This window comes from Plutella xylostella, chromosome 14 (genome assembly GCF_932276165.1).
Source record: "Plutella xylostella chromosome 14, ilPluXylo3.1, whole genome shotgun sequence".
NCBI classification, from domain to species: Eukaryota; Metazoa; Arthropoda; class Insecta; order Lepidoptera; family Plutellidae; genus Plutella; species Plutella xylostella.
Genome location: NC_063994.1, coordinates 6456403 through 6483980, shown reverse-complemented (window position 1 = coordinate 6483980; position 27578 = coordinate 6456403). Strand labels below are relative to the sequence as shown.

Genomic DNA, 27578 nt, shown 5'->3' with positions numbered 1-27578 from the left:
CACGATTACATTCGAATTTGTTTTCAACATTCTAGAATTGATCAATACACAATAATAAAAACATCTAAACATAATAATCACAACAATTATAAACATGTATTTATGAAACTCGTGAATTTTTCCACCTTTTATAAAGCGTTACATTTTACAGCCAGATGTTTAAAAAATTCATTAACTTTTGACTGACTGAACTAAGCTAACAGGCACTGATGCATCAAAATTTACATAAAACAATACTGTGTAAGCCTTCAACATTTTTTCTATATACTATTATGAAACTTTCTGCTTATACAAATTTATTATACCTTGTCCAATTTATAAATGTTACCATTTGGAGATTTGCATTTGCGCTCAAACATGCGATCAAGATACAGAGGTTTAGACAAGTGATAAAGAGACTATACGCAACGCATATGGAAAATGATACAAATGTATGCCCAGCTTCCGCGGAATCGAATCTTTATCTACGTAGATAAACGATATGCATATCCAACTTATCACATCTCTGTATTTAACGCGAATTGGGATATAGTGACTTAGGTTCTACCTTTTTTGGCCTAAGATTTATTTGCCTAATCTCGTATTGCATAGTAACGTTTGGTCAAAGTCTCGTTTCGCCGAAAATAGTATGGCATAACTCTTGTTTAGTAAAAATAACTTTTTTCGCATAATCTTGTTTAGCCTAATAATAGTATGGCCAAATCTTGAATAGCCTAATAATGCTATGGCATATAGGTTATATAAAGTAATAAAATTGAGCGTCTCCTACATAGCGCAAACCGTTGCCTTGTATTGTTTCCGCTGTCTGGGGAACGCTCCGCTCCGCTTCGCTGCACTCCGCTTTGCTTTCGACGAACATGTGCACCTAACACGCTCCTCCTCGCTTTGCTCGTCGTCGCACCTATCTTTAGGTTTCGATCCCATGGGGTTTAATGGCGTTTGTAATAATTATAATGTCATTCACTTTCTATGTTTTGATCATGCAATATCGTAATTTTCGGGATGTACCTAGAAGAAAAATACCACTACTACTATAAGTATCATTACATTTTACTACATACTTTATATACTTATATTTTATTTAGATACTATTAGGAGAAACAAGATTTAGGTGTTTTAAGATTATGCCAAAGGAGTTTTATGCGAAACGAGTCTTATGCCACATAAGTCTTGGCGAAGTGATGATTCGGCCAAAAAAGTTTAGACCATACGAGTTATGCGAAACGACTTTTGGGCAATAAAGATTAGGCGAGATGAGGGGAACCCAGTGACTTTCTACGTCGATAATTATGTCATTCCACGGGATCACCTAGTTTAATTGGTTCGTGATGATGAACTTCGTAAATACCAGTATCATGCCATTCACAACTGAACGAAGAGCCGCAACGCAACATTTTAAAATTATTAATTGAATTAAGTATTGCGACACTAAAATAATACGCGAAAGTGTTGCCAGCAACTTAGTGACATAACGTTGTATTGTACCTCAAAAGCGTGCGGCTGATCGTACGTGTGATCCAAATGTGTGAATATTTTTTAATATCCGAAGCTGACGTTGTGTCCCACGTTCTTGGTGGCAGCCGCGCAACGCGGGGAGTTGGGGCCCGTCACTCGCAGCCAGTTCGACACCTGAGATAAAAATATTTTCAGTTTATTATTAGTACAGTACTTGAATTTAGAAGCTCAATTAAAGTTGGTCTACTCCTCCTAACGTACGTGTTCTACCTTTTAAGTGCTTATTTTGAGCTGTTAATCAAACTCTCGTGGTGAGAGAATTTTACATAACACTTCGTAACGTACTGCTAAATGAAGAAACACAACTGTATGATTTGTATTCTATCTAGATTGTAGCTCTGTTTGGCCCATATTTATTATTTATACCCAACATGTACCGGCAGCCAATTAGGAAGGTAGGGTGACCCTTCTAACACTAAACATAAACTAAACATAGGTCTAACTAAAGTGTATTTCAATTAGTAATAGGCAAAAGGTCAATGTTAGGTATGATTCAACCAATAAATACTTACTTACTATTGTGTAGGCCTATCTCCACTGATCGATATTGAAAATAAACGGTTACTATTGGTCGCTATAATGCCTTAGTGTGACCTTTTGTCTATTGCTATTTACAATTAAGTATTTACCTGCAAGTTAACCTCAGTGGGCGTATCCCTCGCAACTTCCCTCTTGGGAGTGCTGCACTCGGGGGCTGCGCGGCGGCCGCGGCGGGAGACAGTCGACAGGTTCAGCGAGACGGAGACAGGTGAGGATGGGAGACTGCTGTCTAGCGGTGGGGGGCGCCATCTGGTGGGGGGAGAATGTTGTAAATTTAGGGTACGAAATTAGCAGTAAGGAAACATCTACACTGATCAGAGCGCATATCTCAGTTATTGCACTCAAGAGTCACATACATGATCTTCGCCCTCTCGTAGAATAGAATATAAAGATTTTTTAAATAAAAAAACAAGATTTTATAGTTTGTTATGATAATTAAGACGCGCTCTATAGTTTCGTGTTTGTTACTCTCACGCAAAGAAAAAGTTGTTTTTCTTGTTTGTTTATAATTATTAGATGGGCTTCCAAATTACTGGACTGATTTCCAAAATTCTTTCACTTTTATAAAGACCAATAAAATTACCCCTGAGGCTACTTTTTACCCCGCCCGGTACCCCGCGAACCTAGGGCGGAAGACTTAGTTAACATAATAAATAACAACACTACAGGTAAAGTGCTCCAAAATTGATAATGCGCATAGAAATCTTTGACAGATCGGTTGTTTTCGATTATGTAACACATGATATTGACTCCTATTTCTTTCGAACAAGGTGCAAAATGCAAGTGTTTTTTTAAGGCTCTTACGATTTAATGATTTGGGTGTGAAGATCTGTATGTGCATTATTATTTTTGGACAAGTGTACTAGTTGTTATTCTATGACAACACTGACTTCTCTCTCTCCTTGGGCGGGTACAGTGCTACGGTGTGCCTCCAGCGGTAGATACTCGGGTACTGGTCGGGCGTGATGTGGCAGTCTGCTACCGCGTCGTACACTAAGCGGTCCATTTGAGTTGGCTCCTCGCTGAGGGGATAGGGAAGAAAATGTTTAGTGGGCATACTGGGGGGAAATACGGGGAATCAGTGCAATAGAAAATAAAATGCAGCATAAAGGCTTAGGCTCAGCATGTGCTGTAGCCAAATAGTACAAGTAACAACCAAGGCGAAACGTGACAAATTTGTAACAAGTCGATTGAATATCAGTCAGGCGTTAGTTTTCCGTCGCGCTCGCTCTCGAGGCTGCGTCATCTGAGTGAGCGCATGCAAGCCTTTTATCACATTTTAACGTGCGAGTCTTGCGACCCGTGCTAGACCTTCTGGCGTCACTCTAGGTATTCTAAAAAAACGGCTCACGTGCTTTATAACAGGATTGTGCCGCCATTTCTAAACATCTTTCGTGAACTACAGTGTTAGTCCTTAGGACTTACCCATAAACGAAGGGGTCATGCACAGTCTGCTCACTGGCGTCCTGCATGTCATCATCATCATCATCATCGTCAGCGGCGCGCTCGCTCGCCGTCTCGTACTCAGACGCGTCGGACGGACATGCGGAGTGGAGGGATTCGTCATCGGATATCTAGAAGTAAAGTGTTGCGGTTAGAATTGGCATAGCTCGAATGAATAGTGTCAAGACAGTAGTAGAACAAAATGCAATGGAGCCATTTTGTACTGGATTTAAAGGCACATAACGATATTGACGATTCCTTGTTTATTTGCATACATAAAAACAAGATACATCTTCACAATAAAATTACTAAATAAATTCTTTATGACGTATGGTATGGTTGATATAAATGACGAAGGTATGCCGTGTGAATGGTGTGTTATGCTTATGCTGCTATCTGCTACCACTATTCTATATTAAATTTTACTATTTATTCATTTAAGCACTGACCTCAGCGTCCACAACCTGACATTTGTCCATCTGAATGGTGTATACTGTTCCTTGATCAGGGGGCGAGCGTGAGGCGGAGGTCTCCTGCGAACATACACGCTATACTTAGTAAAATATAGCATTGAGTTCTACGAAAGCTGTAAATCCATAAATAAATTTGATCTCTTTGCACCAGACATACCTAAGCATCTGTCAATGAAACGACACAGGGCTCTTGCTATCTTTTACAAAGTATAGTCATCATCAGCCAGTAATCATCCACTGCTGGACATAGGCCTCTCCCAAGGAGCGCCACAACAGTCGGCCTTCCTCATCCAGCCACTACCGGCCACCTAAGTCGTCGGTATAAAGTCAAAATATACTGATGAGCATCGAAGTAGAAAAAATGGAAGGAAGCTCGCTAACTAAAAACTGAGGCACCCTCGTAATTCTTACGACAAGCCCGACACACACGCATTCATACTCAAAGTAAGCCAGTTCGCCGCTATTAACCAATTACATCGCACCTACGCACCCACACACTCTCATGTCGCCGCCATTGTTGTGCCTCAGTGTTTAGTTAGCGAGATTCCTTCCGCCTTTTTTTCTACTTCGATGGTGTTGCTATATTATTATATAGCCGTTCCCGCGCGCTTCGCTTCGCCTTAAAAAGTTTTCCCGTGGGAATTCCGGGATAAAAAGTAGCATATGTTCTTTCCCAGAGTCTAGACCGTATGTATACCAAATTTCATTCAAATCCGTTCAGTGGTTTTGGTGTGAAAGAGTAACAGACAGACAGACACAGTTACTTTCGCATTTATATTATGTGTTCCGTAGCGACATCTGAAATCCATGTTATGAGATAGCATCTCCCTTATCGTCACGCCAACTTGCAGTTTTCAAATATTCGCGCCTAAATTCCACGCTTCTCATTGGTCAAGCACTCGGGCGGCGTCCTTTCTAGCCGTCAAGTTGGTGAATTTTCCGCCATTATTGCGTCCAACTTAAAGTCGTACGCATTGCAGTTTTTTCAAAATCTTGTTTTAACTGAAATATTAGCAAATTTCCAACAAGATTTTGTTCGCGTCTCGCGTGTTGTGTGAAAATACCAAAATTAAGATGGATGCAGTGTCAGATGAGTGCAATTCGACCGCGGAAGTGTTTTCCGCAAGTCAAAATGGCGCGTGCCTTTCCGAAGAAAATGAGTGTGTGGTGTACATGCTGCGGTCCCCCGTAGCAGGCGCGCCAGAGGAACACAACACGCAAGTGCAGGAGGCGGGCGGCCCGGCGCCGCGCCCGGCCGGCGCGGCCGCCGCCCCCGCCACGCCCACGCGTCTGCTGCCGCCGCCCTCTCGCTCTCGTAAGAGACGTCGAGATACGTCGAGTTCCCGAAGCCATGGTTCTCGGAGTGGCAGCAGCAGGAGCAGGGCCAGCAGCTCATCAGAGTGCGCGCGCCGCAGCCGCAGGGATCGCCGCGGCACGCGCCGCGCGTCCCGCCGTCGCGCGCGCTTGCGTTCGCGCCCGCGCCACCGCCGCCGCCGGGGCGCAACCCGCCCCCGTGTCTGCTCATCGAGTTCTTCTGGGCTCGATACAAGGTTTGAAGTTCTGTCGCAGCAGCTGGTAAGTCAATTATCTGACTTAGTGAGTGCAAATAAGGAAAACCAACTAAAGCCACAAGAATTTTTACTTCCACCACAATCAAATGACGAGGTGTGTAATTTATCAATTTCCATAAAAGAACCGTTAATTCCGGCGGCGCCATCTCATAGAGTGGCTAAACTTGTGGAACATCAACACTTTAACAAAAGTGACTGGAAGTCTGTGCGATATGCTGACACCCAAAAGAAATATTTAGCGTGTCCCGCGTTCGTAGACTTAAAAGTTAACGAAGAATTGGCTAGCCTGGCCGACGAGTCGAGTTCCTTTATTAACTGGCCTCGTATGGAGCGTAGTATTGCAGCATTATCGAATGCATTCTTAACTCAAAATGAAATAGTTAATTCTTCACTGCAAAATGTTATTGACTGGGCGTCAAAGGTCAATGAACCGATAACAGCTTCTACCTTGTATACGAAAATGAAAGAAATTTTTGATAAGGATTCTAAGTATAAACTAGTGTCTCAGGATATATTACAGATTATTTGCGGAAAGCGGAACGAATGTATTGCGGCACGTAGGGGGGCACTTTTGAAACTTATTGGCGATAAATATATCTGTCAGGGCGTAGACAATATTCCACCGTCATCTGAATATTTATTTAATCCAGTAATGCTGGCAGAGTACATCAATAAAATAGGCGGTATTGACAAGTTAAAGCGTGCTGCCGTGAAATATAACACTGAACCACAACCTTCGACTTCAAGGTCAGGGTTATCGGTCTTTACATCGCCGACAAGACAACCCGCGCGCAGTGCTAGGCCGTTACAGTCGGTACATCCCGTGCCCCCGGCACACTCACACTCTGCTCATCCGTCTTATAAGCCAAGGCCCTTTCGTGGTTTTCAAGCAGGAGGGGGAGACAAAAAGTTCGATAACAAAAACAAGTCCAATTACAATAAATTCAAAAAATCTTATGATAAATGACTTATAGCCGTTTGTAGGTGGCTGCCTTCAATACTACCTTAACGTTTGGGAATCACTCATGGTGCCACCTGTAGTACTAAAACTAATAAAATCAGCTCGAATCCCAGTTTTTACGAAACCACCACTGATTATACCTCAGCAGAAAACATAATAAGTTTCCATATACAGATGTCGCAAAGAATGACTGCTCAGATAAACCAAATGGTTGCAACAATCACCAATTGGATAGCGAAAACCCTCAGGACTCGAGGATTTCACATAATTGTGTATCTCGCCGATTAATGCCTTGTCAGTCAGTGCAACTGCAAAGAGAGAGATCCTCTTAGAACACACAAGAGCAACCATAGATCTTCTACAAAGCTTAGGATGGATCATCAACTTTCAAAAGTCCATAATGACTCCATCAAAAAGTCTGGATTTCTTGGGTGTGGGTTGGGACATACACGCAAACTGCAAGTCCCTCCCACCATCAAAGACAGACAGTATTCAACAGTCAATTACTCGTCTGTTGGCATGTGGCAGTTGGATCCTAAAGCAGGCACAACGCCTCTTAGGGAAACTCAACTTTGCAGCCTTCATCACCCACCGGGTAAGGCTGCATTGCCGTTTTATGCAAAGACACTGTCAAAAACTCAAACTATGCCCCCAGACAGAGTTATTGATTCCAGAAGAGGTTTCAACAGAACTAAAGTGGTGGCTACAGAATCTGCACATCCCGTCCTTGATCCACGAACCACATCAAGTGATATATTACCTGGCCACAAATGCCTCAGACCAGGCACAGGGAACCCAAATAAACGATTCCAAAGTCATCGGCCAGTTGGAGAGTTTTCAGATGTCATGGCATTGCAATTGAAAGGAAATGTTCGCTGTTATAGGTGCCATAAGAATGAAATACAAGACACTCAGACATACAACAGTATTACTGCAGACTAGAGCGACAACTGGACAGTTATGGCCTACATCAAGAAAGAAGGAGGGACCAGGTCGTTGACCCTACATTGTCTAGCCAAGACACTAATGGACCTCATTGACGAGCTCGACATTATGCTGATACCACAGTACCTTCCAGGCCCTTACAACGCAAACTGCTTGTCACGTGGTCGACCAACTCCAGAGTGGCATTTACTCAGCCCAGAAGTAGAAAGGATCTTCAGCCTTTGGGGCATACCTCAAATCGGTTCTTGTTCATAAATCTGTTATTTATAGTATGTGTGAAATCAGTTCTCAGGAAAAAACACCACAGAATCCGGTGGAAAAACATGATTTAAAAGCTATTTCAGTAGCAAAACCTGTGCCCATGAAAGCACCCATCTGGGATGCACGGGTGCTCATAGATATCTACAACATTCTTCTCCACAGGTAGATAACTGGTTTGAAGTAACTAAGAGAATAGCTGTTTTACTCCTATTATACTCGAGGCTCAGGGTACATGATTTAACTTTGCTGCGTTGTGACAATGAACATTTAATTGACAATGGTAATAGTATAGTCCTAATTCCTGTATTTGGTTCAAAAACAGATACCAACTCATTTCAACAGTCAGGTTGGAAGCTGTTATCGGGGGCAGATCATAATATTGATGTAATTTTCTGGTTAAGACGTTTATTAGAATTGTCTAGTATTAAGAGAGAGGGGAAACAGCTCACTGAATTGTTTTTAACATGTAGAGGAGAAGTTAAACCAGCTTCGGCTACTATTATTGGTGGATGGATTAGACGTTGCCTTAAGGATTCCGGTATAAGTGCTTCACCAGGAAGTACACGGTCAGCTGTTTCTTCCTTAAACTGGATAGAACCTGTAACCTGTAAATGACATTATTTCTAGTGCCAATTGGCAATCTGTGATAACTTTTCGTAAGTTTTATCAAAGAGAATTGCTACCAGTTGTTAAACCTAATGAGGGCAAACATTCCTTGTCATTATATTTTGAATCTGTGTAATACTCTATTGTTAGTATTATATTCTTGTTCTTGTTACATTGTGATTGAGATAAGAATATTTTGTGTGATAATAATTATATTTTTAGAAAATTGATTTCTGTTAACAGAATTATTATGTGATATTACATGCCTAAATAGGTACATAATTATTCTAAGTTTGTTGTGATTAGGTCCTATAGGTTCATGGCCAATTTATTTCCAATAAATTAGTATTATTATATAATATGGTTTCCTCCATTTCATTGGTATTTCCATAGTTAGTACCTAGATTCTCATCACAGCTTTATATCTGATGATGATCAAAGTACCTACCTACTTCACATTATTGCGTCATCTCTAGCCGCCAGGTGATAACAGACATTTCTCATAACATGGATTTCAGATGTCGCTACGGAACACATAATATTGGAGTTTTACCTACCATTAAAACTCTTATTATGTTTCCAGCGACATCTGAAATCCAGCAAGCGCTACCTGGCGCTGCATTATTATGATTATTCGGGAATATAATGGCGGAAAATTCACCAACTTGACGGCTAGAAAGGACGCCGCCCGAGTGCTTGACCAATGAGAAGCGTGGAATTTAGGCGCGAATATTTGAAAACTGCAAGTTGGCGTGACGATAAGGGAGATGCTATCTCATAACATGGATTTCAGATGTCGCTGGAAACATAATAAGAGTTTTAATGGTAGGTAAAACTCCAATAATATTAGTTAGAAAGGATTAGGATTTGAACCTATTTTCCAGTGGCTCATGCTGTATTTTACAAAGTATAGTGATGCTATCTAAAGCATGGTCGCTAAGCATAGCGAAAAACGGACATATCCCTTGTTACATTGTATTTGTCTCGGTCGCACACGTAATGGTGCCCTCACGCTCGCACAGTGACCTCGATGGCCGGCGGCAGAGATTGTGATTGGTTGTACAGATGTACAGGGTGTTTGAAAAGGGTCCACTACCGCAAATTTTGAAATTCTGATTTCATTTTCGGGCTTACATATAACATGCTGCACATGTAGCTTTCGGCTTAGTATACCCTTTTTGCAACAACAAATACAGTTGTCAACAAATACAGTTGTCAAAGGTCAACCTTCGATTTTCTGTACTTGCCTTGGCGGTATCTATGTACTGACCTCAGCGTCGACCACCTGGCACTTGTCCATGTGCACAGTGAACACGGCGTCGCCGGCGGGCGAGCTCGGGGCGGGGCGCGGCGGCGGCGGCGGCGGCTGAGAGCGACCGTCTCCTGGGAACATTATTATACTGTTGAAATGTGAAGCATAGCGGAATATGTCAACTACTTTTACTAAAGATGTGTGCAAATAAAGAATATTCTATCTATCTATCTATCTACTTCTACTAAAGCGACATACATGATATTGGAGCAGTGGTGCCGCCCGATACTGTATTTTTATTTTCAGGAATTAACAAACTTTTGTGGACACTGGGGAAGTTTGTCGGTAGGGGCGGCAGTGTTACTATTATGATCGGTATTGTTTAAGTTACTGGTATATTTTTATTGCTACTTAACAAGGTTATATTAAAATAGAGGAAAGCTGCATAATACACAGCAGTGAAAATAGTTCGAATGGCTGACCATATTAAATAATTATTGTCTATACTACAGAATAATAAAATATGAGATAGCCAACTTACCAATATCATTTTCGAAGTTCAGTCGTCTAATAAAGCTTTCATTCTTCGGACTCGTCGACAAAATGGATCTGTTCTTTCTGAATGACGCATTCTTCTTACTGTTTCTATCAAACGTCTCTATGTTCCAGTTGCAATGGCATTTAGACGCTTTGTCCCATATCTCTGTACATTCGGTCTCCGATATCGAAGGCCCTTTGGAAATGTCTGTCTCAGACAATTCCTCAGCTATAAAACTAGATAAGCACCTGACATGACTGTCTATCACATTGTTTACCTTAACTTTACCAAGACCGCGGGGCGACGGCTTTCTTTCATCGTCTGAACTGAAAATATCGTCATTCGGACATCTAAGCTTGACTAGGAATCCTATTAAGTTGTTAACATCGTCTAATTCTATGGTTTGCTGCTTGAGTTTGAACACAACTAGCTGGGCGAGTCTTGAGTGTATTAACGCGAAGTTTATGTGTTGAAACCTTTCGTCGTCCATGTAAGTGAACATTGTGTGTTGGAGATGTTTCGCTTCGGACTTGAGTGAGTCGCCAGCGACTTCTGGTTCCGCTGTCAGCGAGAATATCAGTGCGTCTGCTATTCTTTTGGCGAAGACTTGGCACGTTCTTTCTATACATAGGAGTTGGCTGACTGTATGGCTGGTCGCTTGTACTGCATCGCCGTTGGTTAATACCGCCAGTTTGCCCGGTTGTCTACATAATCTTTGTCTAACCGGATCAGTTTTTCTCCAATGAGCCGGCCTGTCGTTGGATATCGCGCAAGTTTTCATCGCAACGCATAGCTCTGACATGGGACTTAGATTGGGGTCTTTTGGGGGACTTTGTTGGGAGAGGTTGAGGCTTATTCTAGATAGTGAGAGGTCATCAGGGTTGTTTTCAGCGCAACTTTCACTGAAGGCGAGTGAACACGCGTTTTCGTACTTCTGTCGCAGGTAGTTTTCTAGTAAATTGAGCCCTTCAGTGGTACGGAGGTCAGTGAAGGTATCGAGGAAGGGCCAGTACTCCTTCCAGCCCACTTTCATTTCTTCCGCTATTTTCCTGGAAGTATACAGAACAAATATTTAAATACAATAACGTGTCTTATAGTACACCAAGAAATGGCTCGGTACGGGTACACATAAACCGATAAAAAATACCAATAAAAGGCCAAGTTACTGCTTCTGATTGCCACAAACTACTTTTTATCCCGACAAACTTCATAAACCGTATCATAACCCCTAGAATACTATTACAAAAACCCAAAGCCAATAAAATTAACAACAAACCTGCCATAACCCTCTAGTCCTTTAGCCGTGTCCTTCAGCCGGAAGTGCGTCCGCGGCGGCGTCTTCCACTTCCGGCGGAAGTCGGCCGCCTGCTCCGGCAGCATGGGGCCCGCGAACGCGCGGATCTCGAGACGAGGCGATAGAGGGTCCACGTTCAGTTCCTGGTGGGGAAAATTATGTTGTTGATATTAGGTATAACTAGATTGAAGTACTTGAAGACCAGACAAATATGATAAATAAATTAGCACACAGAAAAAACGCATTTAGAAATTATTAAGGTACGAATCTAGATCCAAATCCAAATACGGCAGACATATCCGCCATATTTACCCCCCACGTTATTAAGGTTGGTTGACAGCTTATTAGGGGTTAAAGACAGTGTTTTTTTTAATTACTATATAGGTGGTCTAGTAGGCGTGTAGGGCTGCCCCACGCGCGGCGCACAAGTGTCTAGCTAGTACTGCTAAGTGTAGGTAGAAGTGTATGTAGCTGTTCCCGCGCGCTTCACTTCGCCTTAAAAAGTTTTCCCGTTGGAATTACGGGATAAAAATTAGCCTATGTTCTTTCTCAGGGTCTAAACCATATGTATACCAAATTTCATTCAAATCCGTTCAGTAGTTTTGGCGTGAAAGAGTAACAGACAGAGAGACAGACACAGTTACTTTCGCATTTATAATATTAGTTAGGATTGAATTATTATATAAATACCGGTGGTCTAGTGGGCGTGTAGGGCTGCCCCACGCGCGGCGCACACGTGTCGTCGGCGGTGTGCAGGGCTGGCACGTAGTACTGCGGGCGCAGCGCTGAGCGGATGCGGGCGGCTGTGTCGGCGGTGGCGTTGGGGGCCCGCTTGCAGACTATCTGGAAGGGTGGGGGGAAGATAGTTAAAAATTTGTATAGTAATACTAGTGCTATAAATACTTAGCGTACAGTATTTAGTGTGAGAGCAGATTTACGGCTCAAATCTAATACACTACGCCAAAATGGCGATCAAGATGTTGGTTAAATGTGTAAATTGATGGTAACATCAGTGCTGTAACTTGGAAGTGGATGGTATGTAGTGTGGGAGCCTAGATTTAAGAATTGAATCCAGTATAATGCAACGAAATTGTGGCCCAATACACTTGACTATGATGTTTCATTCATGATTGAAAATAGAGAGGTCTGAACGAGCCAATCGAATGGCACAAATGTCAGCGCTCGGTTTCGAAGTTTCGATGTACCCATTCTATTATATTCCACCCATGGCTGACACCGTAAAGCAAATTCGCATAGTGTGGCAGAGGCGCCACCTAGCGGTAAACGCACTGCACATTATATAATCCTACCTACCTACCTACATTATATAATACCTCGCATTTACTTCTCCCAGATCCCTTCCAACCCTTTTTTACTTATATCTAGCGGCGCCATCTAGCGCAAACCTCGCTGCTTAGCTACCTTGTCCTTGAAGAACAGTACTCACATCTAGCGGCGTCTCCCCGTACTTATTCGAAGCTCTGACATCACACTGCGCGGCGCTCGCCAGCAGCTCGGCCGCGGCCGCCGCGCCGTGCTTCACGGCGAAGTGTAGCGGCGTCTCGTTCATGGCCTTGTCTGTGTGTGTAGTGTGGATCGACGGCCCGAATCCAGTATAGCGAAACGTAATGGCGGCCGAATGAAGTTTCATTCATGAACGAAAATAGAGCTTTCTGAGGGAGTCAATCGCATGGCGCTGTAGAGTGCACTAATAATACCGCATCCGTGAATAAATCGTTCGAGCAGTGTAGAGCGCACTTATTACTACTTTATGACATAATTAATTTTTTATATGTATTTCTTTTCTTTAATTCTGTATTTTTCTTTTTGTTGTTGTTGCTATTTATGTGTCGAATAAATGTTTCTTTATCTTTATTATGACAGCGCTTAATTTTGATGCAATCTAAGGAGATTAATGTAGAAGAGACGCCATCTAGCGGTAACCTCGCTGCTAAGCTACCTTGTCTTTGCTACAACAGTTACAGTAGTGTACTCACATCTAGCGGCGTCTCCCCGTACTTATTCGAAGCTCTGACATCGCACTGCGCGAAGCCCGCCAGCAGCTCGGCCGCGGCCGCCGCGCCGTGCTTCACGGCGAAATGTAGCGGCGTCTCGTTCATGGCCTTGTCTGGCGTGTTCAGGTAGCGGTCTACTAGGATTGCGGCGAATTCCTGGGGAGAAAAGATGTTTTTGAAAAACTTTAAGGCGCGAGCTACTTTTATCGACTGGCGGTGCTATTGCTGCATGTAATAGCGCCTTAAGGGTCAGTACAGGTGACGTGCCCCGCCAAATTTGGGTTTTCAATGCTCTTCACACAGCACACGCAGTCACACGCACACATGTAAGTTTGCACAGTGGGTCAAACTTTTACTCGCCAACTTTATTGACAATTATTTTCAAGTAGTGATTTGAGGGTAAGTATAATTTTTAATTACACTGGTAAGCACCAGGAAAGAGTACAAATTAATAGGGGTGCCACTTTTCTCCATACTCGGAACCCGATTAGCTTTCTAAACAAATGTGGTATTTACTTACTTGTAGAAAGGTAACAGGTATTGAAGTGTAGATACTAAGGGTATACTAAGCCGAAAGGGGATGACTCAAGGGGTCATTCTGAACAACTTTTGTTCTACGAGTTTTGCAAATTCGCGAAAAAAATATTCGTTTTCCATGGTAAAAAGTCACGTGTCATCAAAGTTTCTATGAAAAAGGTTTTTTTAAAGTAAATTTTTAAAACTCGTAGAACAAACGTTCAGAATGACCCCCTGTCTCACTTGGTTTTACCCGACTGCCGAAGGAGGAGGGTTATATTTTTCGATTGTATGTATGTATTTTTGTAAGTATATTTTTTGGTAGCAGAATAATATTTTTTCTTATTTATAGGGTTTTGTACCTCAAAAGGAAAAACACACACACACGCACTCACGCCTTGTACTAATGTACTCCCTTGCGGGGTAGGCAGGGGTGCATTGCTGCATCCACTTTTCGCCAGAGTGTTATGTTAGTCCCAATGTAATAGGGGGCGGGCCTATTGCCATTTACGGGCACCTCCAAGACCCGAGAACAAATATCTGTGTTTAAACAAATATCTGCCCCAGCCGGGAATCGAACCCGGGACCATCGGCTCAGTGGTCAGGGTCACTAACCACTACGCCATTCGGTCGCCAACCGTTCAAAAGGAAAAAAGCAACCGTTATAAGATGTCTTTATTGTCCGTCTGTCTGACTGACTGTCTGTCACCGCCCTTTTTCTCAGAAACGGGTAAAGATATCAATCTGATATTTCGCATAGATATGGGGAGTACCCCAAAAAAATATTGGTACATACAAGTAAATTGGGGCTGATATTTACAAATACAAATACAAATCGTTTATTTGGTGCTAAGTAAAGGTTCACACAAATGCATCTTATCTCTAGTCCCTACACTAGGATTCCCTGTGTTGTAGGGGCTAGCTTTCACTCTTCCACACTATTTTACAAACATTTAAAATATATATTAGAGTGTTACAAGAAAATATATACAATTACAAGTACAGTTAGTCAGAAAGCTAGGAACTAAGTAAAATAAAATCTAAACCCGTTTACATTTGAATTGATTATGTATGTGTGTATGTATGTATATGTGTGTGTGTTTGTGTGTGTGTGTATGTGAGTGTGTGTGTGTGTGTGTTTATGAGTGCGTGTGTGTGTATGTGTGTGTGAGTATGTGAGTGTGTGATCACGTTAGTATAATTATGTTGTTGATATGAGTATTAGTAAGATGTTGGTAGGTGGTGTATTGTATGTGTCTGTATTATATACATATACTTATAGATAAGTAAGGAAGTATGGTTAGCTCTGCGAAATAGTCTTGGGATGTTGGAATCAACCACTGATCTGTTTTTATTTCGGTATAAATGACTCAGTTGATTCATAATTGAGTCCAAGAAGCCAGGTGCATATTTTATTCTTACAAATGAATCTAGTGGAATTGACTATATCTATTAGATTATGTAGTTTTGTGTAAATGTAAGGTCCCATGTAGTTAAAGCATCTTTTCCCAAATTTTAGTTTGATAGCCGGTAGGGTCCATTTTAAACATCTTTGTGGACGATGTAGTTGCGGTAAGGTCAGTAAAGCTGCTTTATGGAATCTTAGCGCCGTGGCTAGTATAAATAGTCGACGAATGCTAAGAACCTTTGTTTCATTATAGAGGGCATCAGTGCGATACTGCCTGGGTTTCTTATAAGAAACTTTAAGTAAAGCTCGTTGTGCGCGCTCAACTTTAAGTAGGCGCGATTTACATCCCGAACCCCAAGTAGTTATGCAGTAGTTGAATATTGATTGAGCTAGTGAGTAATAAATAGTTTTAATAATTGCTTCTGTAGCTATGTCCCTTAGCCGTCTAAATATATGCAACAGCTTCCTTGTACGGGATGAAACTGAGTCTATTTGCATAGCCCATGATAGGGAACTGTCAAGGAAAACGCCAAGGTATTTGATGCTATGGACACGTTGGAAGGAAGGACAGTTACATAAAAGGTCGTTTTCACAAGTATGTAAGCGAATTGCAAACAATGAGTGAGGGGCAGTACGCCTGGAGACACAGAATTCGATCACCTTTGTTTTGTCGGCGTTTAATGTGAGTAGATTGTGTGCAAGCCATACATTCACTCGGTCAATTCCAGTTTGAGCTGCAGAATAATCCTCTTCCCAACTTTTACCACGGAATACAATCGCCGTATCATCAGCAAAGGTGAAGAGCTTTGCATTGGATAGGTTTATTGAGCAAAGATCATTAATGTAGAGTAGAAAGAGAGTAGGACCAAGCACACTGCCCTGAGGCACGCCAAAACCTATCGTTCTACTGTCACTGTAGTGCTCGCCAACCCGTAATCTTTGTTCACGTTCACTAAGGTAAGAGGTAAACCAGTCCAATGCAATACCGCGAATTCCATAGCATTCCATTTTTTTTAAAAGAATTGGACGTGAAACTGTGTCGAATGCTTTCGCAAAATCGAGGAATACACCTACGCACATATCACCAGTGTCGAGTTTGGTCACGATGTGATCTACAAGATTTGTTACTGCATCTTCAGTTGATCTATTGTTGCGGAATCCGTATTGGTTATCAGACAATAGGCCCATACTTTCAAGATATGCTAGCAGTCTTTTGTTAACAACCTTTTCTAGGATCTTTGATATGGATGTTAATAGCGATATGGGTCGATAGTTACTGGGCATTGAAGAAGTTCCAGATTTGTGAATAGGACAGATATTTGCAATCTTAAGTCCATGTGGAATTTTTCCAGCAGAAATACTGAGATTGCAGACGTAAGTCAATAGAGGAACCAGTATATGTTTAGAAAGCTTCAACACTTTGTTGGGAATTCCGTCCCAACCAGGAGCAGATTCTGTTTTTAGAGCAGATATAATTTTATCTATTTCAGTCATGTCGCATGGGGAAAGAAAAAACGAGTCTTTGGGTTTGTTAAATTGATCGGGAATTTTTACCATTAGTGATAATTCACTCTCGGTTTTATTAAGTCGCGTTAGTGTTTGTTTGGCGAGACATTCCCCAACCGTTGAAAAATATACGTTAGCATTGTTAAGCGAGTCAACTGCATTTGATTTAGTTTTTAATAGGTCTAAGTTGTTGTTCGAATTTTTATTTGTTAAGTTGCATATATTTTTAATAGTTGACCATGTTTTTTTGTTGTTACCTTTGCAATTTTCTAATGAGTTTCTTTCATACTCAGTTTTTAAATTTTGAATAGTATTGTTACAATAGTTTCTGTATAATTTATAGCGTTCTTGAATGTCCGGGTTAGATTTATTCACTTTTTTATTTGCTTCTAGATGCAATCGATCGCGACGTCGGATACACTTCATGAGGTTTTTTGTAATCCAAGGTTTCCTTATAGCCTGTGAGTTTTTAATATGCTGAGTTGTAGAATGATGTTTTATTTTGTCACTTAGATTATTGGTTATATAGATCTATCTATCTATCTATCTATCTATCTATCTAAATTATTGTAGTCGATTACTGTTTTATAGATAACTGTATCCTTGATATTGTTGGTTGACAATGGCGTGTCAAGTTCAACGCCAATAATAACTGTGTCATGATCAGTTATTGCTGTTTCACAGACTATGACTTTCGTAGATTTCTTTGTTTTAATTATGGCATGATCTAGACAAGTACGACCATGAGTAGGATAAAAATGACCGGGGTAGAAGCCGTAATGATTCAAAATATCAAGATAGTCATTAGCGCGATTATCAGTAGTACCTTCCACGATATCTATGTTTATATCACCTACAACGATACATGCCTCTGAAGTACAGTTTTGAATAACGGTTTCTAAAGATGAGCAAAAGTTGTCAATTTTTTTATAGGAAGGAGATCTGTATAGTGCTATAATATTAAGTTTTTTCCGAAACTATGAAACGAGATGTTTCATAGTAGCTCGTTATGTCTGCGTATACTGTGTATTGGGATGAGTATTTGTGTTGTGGTTGTGGTAAAATGTGTTTGTGGTTATGTGTGGTGTGTGATAATGGGTCGATCTGTAGTATTGTGTGATGGGTTTTTGGTATTTTTTTAACATTACGATTATGATTTAGTCTAACATTCAAGGTAGTTTTTATAATTTTATGAAAGCATGCAGTAGATAAAAATAAGAAACAAAAAGATAAAAATAATGACAAGTATGACATACAGGTATCATTAAATTTAATAGTCATTTACTTTTGATGAGATTGTTGAGCTCCGACTCGTGTTCAATGCGTATTTGGGGCATATTCTCCGATTTCCGCAGGAAAACCGTTCCCCGAGAAGTCCAGCAAAAGGAGTAACCATTGGCCTTTGAAAATTCACGGGCTATATAGAATAGCTTCTGTGTTCGGGGCGTCAGGGATTCGGAGACAAACACCGGCTTTTTTTCCTTAAAGTTCAGATGCCCAGTGTTAAGTTTTTCATGAAGTGTCTTGCCTTTGTTGATTTTTTTTGCTGAAGCGACAATTTTTTCTTTGGTTAAAGTTGAACAGAACTCAACGATAATAGGTTTTTCCACAGACCTTGAATTAATTCTATACACGTCTTTAATGTCACTATCATTAAGGCCTACTTCTAAAGTTTTCCCCATGTCCTTGATGATTTGGCATAGGTCTTCTTTAGTTTCTTGTTTGTCTTGAACCCTTTTAGGTACATTACGCACCTCTATCCCAGAGGATCTTAATTTTCGCTCCAGAAATTCAACCTTGTCCTCCAAAATATGAATGCGCTTAATGTCATCGGTCTTCTCGCTTTCCAATTTCTTAACCCTCTCGAAGAATTCATCATATTTCTCTGAGAGAAACTTTATGCTGCTTGTAATCTCTTCGTTCTGTTTTTCGATATTAGACATTGAGGTTTGTATGTTGCTAATTCGTTTGTTTTGTTCCAAAGAGAGTGATGAAAACATATCCTTAATTTCAGTCATAATTGCTTGCATATCCAAGTCAGTCTCGCGTTTCCTCTTGGAGCGGGTATTGATAGCAGTATGGGGCTCAGTAGACAAGTTCGGTGCTGAGTCATAGCGTTCAGGAAGCGGATCTTTTGGGCCCGGGAGCGTCTTGGATGACTTGGGAACAGGTGGTGGAGATCGTCTAGTGCTCATTGTATTTGAGGAAAGCTATACGGCCACAGAATGTGTAGTTCAGATCGCGTATAGTAGTCGCCCTTTACTACAATACCCAACGATAGTATCGTTTGTCGCTTTACTGTCGCTAAGATCTTGGTACAGGCTTATATTGACTCACCGCAAGCAAGCAACTGGAGATTTCGCCGGGGCGATCTCACGCTCGGTGGCTCGTTCGTCACCGCGCCGGCTCGAACGCAGGTGACGCAGGTTCAATCCGCGCCGATCGACGATGGACTTTTCTTACTTTTAAAATTTATCTTGATACGTCTTCACTCTTGATTAAAGTCGGAGGGAGACAGCAGCGTTAAAATCCAATATGGCCACCAACCCTTACGGGAGCGACCACAAGATAGTAAGAGAGGGACCGATTTTAGGAATGAATAAATTAAATAAAATTATTTAAAACTTTAGAAATTTAAGTGCCGAGCCAAGTAACACGTCCACTCGCAACAGTGACCAGGTGAAAGAGGGTTATTTTGATGGTGTAGGTAGGGTATCGTTGAATAGGTCTCTTAATATAATAGGTATAAAAAAGGTTAAAATATAATTATTTTGCTTTTACCCTTAAATTTGGGGACCACACCATAGACAAATCCAAATTAAAAAATGATTTCAATAGATGGCGTGTTTTTATGTTGGGTAACTCAGAATAAGAAGTGATGATATCTCAGAATAATAATGGTTAATGGTGCTATTCCGCTGAGCACCGAAACCGCGCGGTGGGACACAACACAAGTGAAAAGTGGTCATGGAAATGCACTAGGGTAGACCCTGCTCCTAGAACAAGGCATGAGTTTGTGATTTGTGTGCGAGGATGGAAACTTTGGATATTTTATTGATTTTTTTATTATTGATGCAATAACATATAGTATTTTTTCTGAGTTACCAACCGAAGTCACCCCGTGACAGGGTGACTAGATAGGTACTTCTGCAAATTACGCCATCTATCGTTGGTTTTTTTTGTAACTACTGTCTATAGAAGAAATTCCGTCATTGTCAATTTTATGTTCCGAATGAATTTAGTAAACCCAGTAAACCTAACTAATCCAGAGGAAACCTAAAATATCTTTCTGTCTCTCTGAAAAACATACTTAATAGCCCAAACTCGATGCTTTTAGCTATTAACATCTTTTAAATAAAATTCAGTCACCACCTTGTTACTGCCCTCATCAGATCCTCACGAGACCATACCTCAACCAGCACCATGAGACTGTGTTTTTGAATCCTAACCTTCCTACGTATTCTCATCACTTAGATCCATTCGCTATATTCCTGCTCCTCATCGGACCTTTACGAGACTGTAATGTCACGCGAGAACATTGCCCACTATCTAATTTAATTTAATGTATTGAATATAGTGTAAGAATTATGCTTCCTCAATTTCAAATCAAATTATGGTGGTGTCATAAAAGTTGAAAAAGTGCAATGACAACCAATGTGCAGTGATTTTGTATTTGTACACGAAAAGATCGCGAGCTATCAGTGCTGCCTAAACCGACGTGACCCTTCTTTGGAGGCCAACGGCCGACTGAGTCAAACTTCACTTGTGTTTATGATTTTATAACACAGAAAGCCACCATAGATATTTGTATGAAGATTTGAGGGAAAAAATTTGCTCAACTTTGTTATTAATTTACACAAAATAGGTGTGTGTTTATTTAAAAACAAGGTATTTAGCGCCTAGTCCAAGCATTTATCTTTATAATTTGATAAGAATCATATGAAAATTCTTGATAATTACGACACAGTTGTTACAATACGGGAGTGTGATTTACTGGTTTTTCGTGATATTAATCTGATTATCCATAAGCATTTACTTAAATTCGAATGATTCAGCACCTAGCTAGACTCTTCGGCTACCTGTGTGATTTTTTTCAAGGCTGTAGAGCATCATTTACTATATAATTCTATGACAATGCCAACCCTCGATTCCCTATTGCCGACCCTTAATGCGGTGCACGAAGGAAGCCTCGTCGTTTGATGTAGGTATTACCTAATCCTCATTGAGCAGTCATCTTCTGACGCTAATTTATCTGGCTAATCCTTTCACCACGGTAGCAAACCTTAGTGAAGCTCTGGTGTTTTCTCACCCACACGATACGACAACAAGAAAACTGCTTTGGATAGTTGCTGTATAAATAAATCCGCGAGCAGAGTGTTGTACAGCTCCTTATCTAACAGTTGACGTTAATATGCTGATGATGAAAATTTACGTAGGTAGTTTCCTGACAATTTCCGGGAAAAGTCGCTGATCTACATAACCTCACTCCCATGCAAAACAATTGATCTTGTCATTAGATGTGCCCCTTACAGGGGAAAGTTTTATGATACAGTGACATAGTCTGAAAGCTGACCTTGCAAGTCTCGGAGTCAGCGTCAGCGCCGTACAGTCTGGCTACGAAGGCCGGGTCGCCGACTGTCGTGAGGATCAGGTTGCAGATCTCTGCGTTTCCCGCCTTGGCTGCCACGTGGAGAGCGTTGTAGCGGGAACCCTCCTGTGGATTAATAGTAAGGTGGTGATTAGGTAAACTAATATTCTTCTTAGAGATAAAGATAAAATACTCTTTTGGACACAAAAGGACTTACAAAGATGTAACGGCTATACAGTTGGTTATGTTACTTCTATTAAACAACCGAGTACAGCAAATGCAAATTTTTCTACCCAAAAGGAAGTCCATTATCACAGATCGTGATGGATTATACAGCACAATCTGTTAATGCACCTGTGTGTACATGCTTTGGAACATAGTTAGATCAGATTCTATGATTTTAAGAATAAGAATAATAAGAATAATTTATTTCCATAAAAATGTTACAGTAACTTGTTATACAAAAACAACAATTAAGTATGTCTCTACTCCCTAAAGTAGGGTGAACCCTGTGTCTTAGGATGAGTAGTAACACTTCCCGAAAAATGAGAATTTATGCTAACAAGTCTCAACAAAAGCAAAACAAAGAATTATCCAAAAACTAAAACAATAATAGAAAAAAATTAAGGTATTTTACATGCATATTTATCTTACTATTTAATTTTTATACAGAAAATAAAAATATAAAAAAGTGATGTGATGTGTGTAGATTTGTGTAAGTTTAGAGAAGATGTGGAGTGTAGTGCATGTATGTAAAGTGTATTTATAGTGAGTGTTAGTGTAAAATGTATGTGGTAAATTTTCAGTCAGTGGTTTATATTTAAGTACCTAATATAATTACGATGTCACTGAAATAACTCTTTCAGTTTCATCATAGTTTTTAGATTTTAGCCAATCAGTTATAACCTTTTTACATTCAAAAAGGGTTTTTGGGTATATGATAAGAACTTTATTAAGTGTGTTATATATGTATGGTCCAAGAAATCTGAAAAATCTCTGTCTGAAACAAGTTCGCCCAATATTTGTTTCGCAAACAATATCCTTTCTGCGCTTTAAGATATGTTGAAAGACAAGTTTATTATGCTGTTTTAGGACAATATTTTGAATAAAAAGTTGTCTGACAGTTAATACGTCACAGAATCTGTAAAGCTCAGAAGTTGGATGAAGGATTGGCTTGAAAGTGCACACCTTTAGAACTGCTCGCTGTGCACGTTCTAGGACAATAATGTTGGATTTATGTGCACCCCCCCAACAGCAGATACAGTATCGCAAGATTGATTCACATAAAGCATAATATATTATTTTTAATAAATTTGGATCAGCTACGTGTCTTAGGTTTTTAAAAATATGGATCAGTCTTCTTACTTTGGCACTAAGCAAATGAATATGTCTTTTAAAATTAAGATTTTGATCGAGTATGATACCAAGGTATTTTATCTCAGGTACTTTATCAAGTGATCTGCAGGAACATGTTAATTGATCTGAGCAATCATGTACTAACAACCTGAAATCACTTGTTGGTTGGGTGGAGTTATTGATGGAAAACGTTATATAGTTAGTCTTTTGAGCGTTCAAAGTAAGTACATTAGATGTGAGCCACTCTGTTACTTTATTAAAACCAACCTGAGCGATATCAAATACCTTAGACCATGATTTGCCCCTGAAGAGTAAGACTGTATCATCAGCATACGTCACAATGATTCCTTGAGATAATTTAAGTCCGCAAAGGTTATTAATATAAATTAAAAATAAGGTTGGCCCAAGGATACTACCCTGGGGCACGCCCCATTCTATAGCTTGAGTGCAACTGATATTTTCCCCTATTTTTGTACACTGATGTCTGTTTGTCAAATAACTCTCAAACAGATTATGTTGTGTGCCTCTGATTCCAAGATGTTCAAGTTTATTTAATAGCAGTTTGGTCGAAACAGTATCAAATGCTTTAGCAAGATCCAGAAATATTCCCAAGCATCTATCTCCTTCATCCAGGCTCTGCACCACAAATGGCTTGTTTACAACTAATGTATGAACTATGTACCGTTTTGTATACCTAAATAAATAAATAAATAAATAAATAAAGCTTGAAATTTATCAGTGAAATTCCCATACAGAGATTAAAGTACCCGTCATACTGAGCAACTTTTATTATCAGGCCAGCTGTAAAAACGAATGTCACTTATAATATTCCACCCCATATTGCATTATACTCTACCATGTCAATCAAGACTCCAGAGACACGCATATTCTACTACAACCACAAACACCAACATTTCATTCGACATTCCTTACTCATTCACCGCTACTGAACAGATTTTCATAAAACTTTCCAAGGTGCCCCCCTACCTGTACATTTGTTTCGACGCTAGTTACTCTTAGTCTTTCACGTAAAAATTGCTGAACAGATTTTAATGAAATTTTCCAAAAGGTGCCCTCCTACCTGCAATATAGCGGGGGTGCTCCCGCTGCTGACGAGGTAGCGCGGGTTGTCCTTACTCTTTCACCGCTACTGAACCGACTTTCATAAAATTTGCCAAATCGTGACCCCCTACCTGCAATATAGCGGGGGTGCTCCCGCTGCTGACGAGGTAGCGCGGGTTGTCCCACACGCGGTCCCGCACAGCGCCGGCCAGGCCCGCCTCGATGGCCTTCCGAAGGGACACCATGTCTTGAGGGGACGGGGCTTTGAACGGGTACGGCTTCTCGCCTACTAGGGCTGGGGAGGAAATCACAGATGTTTTATGAAGAAAAAATACATGAATGTAAAAAAAAAACATTATTTTATTTAGGTATTTTTTAAATACTTTATTGCACAAATACTAACTAATATTATAAATGCGAAAGTAACTGTGTCTGTCTGTCTGTTACTCTTTCACGCCAAAACTACTGAACGGATTTGAATGAAATTTGGTATACATACGGTCTAGACCCTGGGAAAGAACATACGCTACTTTTATCCCGGAATTCCCACGGGAAAACTTTTTAAGGCGAAGCGAAGCGCGCGGGAACAGCTAGTATAACATAAGTGTACAAAAGGTGGACTTAATGCTAAAAGCATTTTCTACCAGCCAACCTACAGGAGGTACAAGAAAACAAGTAGAAAGGTGCAAAAAAAAAATTTAAATGCCAATTTTCAGCGATAACTATTTTTAATTTCGGCTGTGCGTTAATAGGTGAGTCATTTATTATAATTATATAAATTAATTAATAAGATTAGTACCTACAGCAGAAGCCCGTTCCATTTTCATAGGCAGATAGGTATTATTAGTAGACACGCTATTCCCTAACTGGTTTATGAACTAGCATTTTGCACGATTTTACTAATACCTTACTGGCCTAGAAACTATAATGTGTCTAGCACATTATAGCTAGCCCATCATTTTGTACCTAAATAATTTTGCTGTTACTATGGTACACTGTAAAAGCTGGTTTTATCAACTTTAAAAAATATATTCCGAGTTTGAGCTTTACCTACCTTACCTACGTTTAAAGTTTGCCTGCAAAATATCGCTTTTAGCAATAAGGTCGCCTATGGTACTATGACAACTTGTAAATTATCATATAAATGTTGTGTTGTGTGTTTTATTAATAAAATTATAAGATTGTACTCTTTATTTTTCATCAAAAACCTACAACTTTATGTACATAAAATCAACACCAGAAAAAGTTTCTAATCAGTATTTGCACTAGGCAACTATAGGTACATTATGTTAGTTCCGGGTGAAAAAGAAATAAAACGTTATCGTAATTTCTGTGAATAAATACAGTTGACCTTAATACAATAGAGTAGATAAAATTTAAGATATTGTTGGTGAGGTGTCTATCATTCTGAATCCTACTTTACATGCTAGGTATCTTTCTTTGTATTGAGTGGCTAGAGAGTGCAATAGGGTTATTTTTATCATGCAATTCTCATCTCTTAACAATTAATTAGGCTGTAAGTGTCACATTTTTGTATAGATTTATATTTACTTTCATTTTGATAGGTACTGTGCCGACATTACTTCCTATAGACTCGGTAATTAGTGAGTGATCATGATCATAGTCATAACATTGATAAGAAAAGTTTTCTTAAGCTATCTCAATTTGTTTATTTTCTTACAAATGATTATATCAACAAATAAGGACCATATCACTTCTGCAGAGTGGCGTGAGGTGTGTAATATGATAATGATAAGTATGATAAGAGAGCAATGCCACCTAAACATTGCGAGATGTTTAGTGCAGAAAAAAATACGATTGCAATTATGTTGTAAATAGATCAATATAAGTACCTAATTTACCTTCTATGTATACCTATGCTAAGCATAATAGCTACAATGGGATTACCTTTAGAGCTTGTCTTTGTTATAATGCTTTTTGCATTTGCATGATAAACTACTCATAATAAAAATATTATAAAGCTAATTAACAAAAAGTAATTCCTAAAGTCATGCAGCCACTACCACCAGTTTATTATCTATGAACCAGAAAAATCCTAAAACTTACAGTTCTCATGCCCGTCATGGTTCTCCACGTCGGCCCCTCTCAGTGCGAAGGAGACGGCGTCCTGGTGGTTCTGGAACACCTTGAACCGCGCCAGCTTGTACCGCCGCACCAGCTCCATGGCCTCCGACTTGCTCTTGTACACGTGCAGTGTTTCTATAAAGTAGGTTGTTATAATTGTGATGTTTGAGCCAAGTATACTTATTAATGAAATTGATAAAAATTTAAATATTGTAGTCAATCATATGCAACCAAAAAAACTGCTTATGTTGGCAAACTAAATATGTAGTGACTATTATAATTTGAGTTGCATTTTAATACTGATTGTTATTTGCATGTTCATCCTATTTTATCAGTAGGATTATCCAGTAAGGAAGTGAAGACAGATTTTTCAAGAAGGACTTATTTCCTTTTTTAACTGCCATCATCATTGCTATGTTAAATTATGAGACTTAAGTCGAAAATGCAATAAAATATTTTACAAGAAAATAAGCTTTTTTGAAAAATCACTCCTCAAGTAAGAGCTAGGTCCCAAAGTAGAAGGATGAATATCCACAGTAATAATTTATTCATGCATTAGTTGAAAAGAAACATAAAAATCAGCACATAGTATTTATGTATGTATTTTCTAATAAAAAAACACAGACTATAAGCAAAATAGTATTAATATGTAATATTTCATTACATTTACAACAATATGTAAATAAAACTAAATGTTAAAACATATGTCATTGTGTTCACAAGCTCTACTAGGCAATATTTATCTAGCAAATACCCAGATACATAATACTAGGACCAGTAGTGTGTGGCAAGAAATTCCTTCCACATTAACATACAATGAACAATCAACTAATTATGTTTTGAGTCACAAGGTAAACATAGGAATTTTAATTTTAATAGTTCTAGCCTTGAACTATAAGAAAATTTGGAATTAATAGTATGAGAACACTGTCTCGTATAGCCCTATGATTTATTTAGTAGCACTATAATTAAGTACTAAGTTGTAAGAAAAAAGAGTTGTAAATAGCAAGAGCTTACCTTCATCTGGGCCTTTCTTAATTTCACATGGAATATAAACTCCATAATATGTCTGCGGTGGCTCAGCAGATGTTGGGCTGCCTGATGTGTTGCTCTTTTTACCCAGGGAATCCAACCTCAGAAGTCTACTAAACAAACTTATAGGACCATCCTTTTTATCAGTGGGCGAAAGGGATATATCTTCTCTCAAACTCCCTATCTCCTTGTTACAGCCTGGTATAGCAACAGCTTTCGACATTTTCTTTCCTCTCTGCAAAAGGGTAAACAAAATATAGGTCGTTATTGTTTGGTATTTGTATGTGACGCACTCAATAAAGTTTATTTTTGTAGCTCAATGTAATGGGAGGGACTGCCCAACTTACCTTGCAAAACTGGTTCTATCATAAACACATGGTCCAATTATTTTAATAATATCCGTCACGTAATCTTGTTTTAGCACATATAGAATTTATAATGAAAATGAATTAAAATAGACACGTAAAAATTCAAGAAATGCGACGATCAAAAAACGAACGACAAACGGCGACACAACGGATGACGTTTTGACTTTTGTTTGACGTTATATTTTTTAAATTTACTATCGTTCGGAAATGTTACTCTGTTTACATTTTTTAAGTACTCCTCCC

The 27578-nt window shown here is 39.7% G+C and overlaps 1 protein-coding gene across 2 annotated transcripts; it reads right to left on the bottom strand.

Moving 5' to 3' along the window:
- Positions 1-1274: 1274 nt before the first annotated feature.
- On the bottom strand, positions 1275-27578 carry LOC105383500 (ankyrin repeat and LEM domain-containing protein 2 homolog). 2 transcript variants are annotated; one of them, XM_048625585.1, is made up of 14 exons: positions 27315-27578; positions 26953-27202; positions 25918-26070; positions 23982-24145; positions 21418-21558; positions 13397-13570; positions 12090-12242; positions 11382-11542; positions 10109-11154; positions 9586-9698; positions 3481-3629; positions 2946-3077; positions 2145-2304; positions 1275-1629 (listed from the first exon to the last, which is right to left on the bottom strand). In XM_048625585.1, the coding sequence occupies exons 2-14, from the start codon at positions 27188-27190 to the stop codon at positions 1537-1539; spliced, it is 2877 nt and encodes a 958-aa protein (XP_048481542.1). In that variant the 5' UTR covers positions 27191-27202; positions 27315-27578; the 3' UTR covers positions 1275-1536. The 2 variants fall into 2 exon arrangements, with proteins under 2 accessions (XP_048481542.1, XP_048481541.1); XM_048625584.1 differs by lacking the exons at positions 1275-1629; positions 2145-2304; positions 2946-3077; positions 3481-3629 and adding an exon at positions 12847-12972 and having other exon boundaries at positions 9566-9698; positions 13523-13570; positions 27315-27573.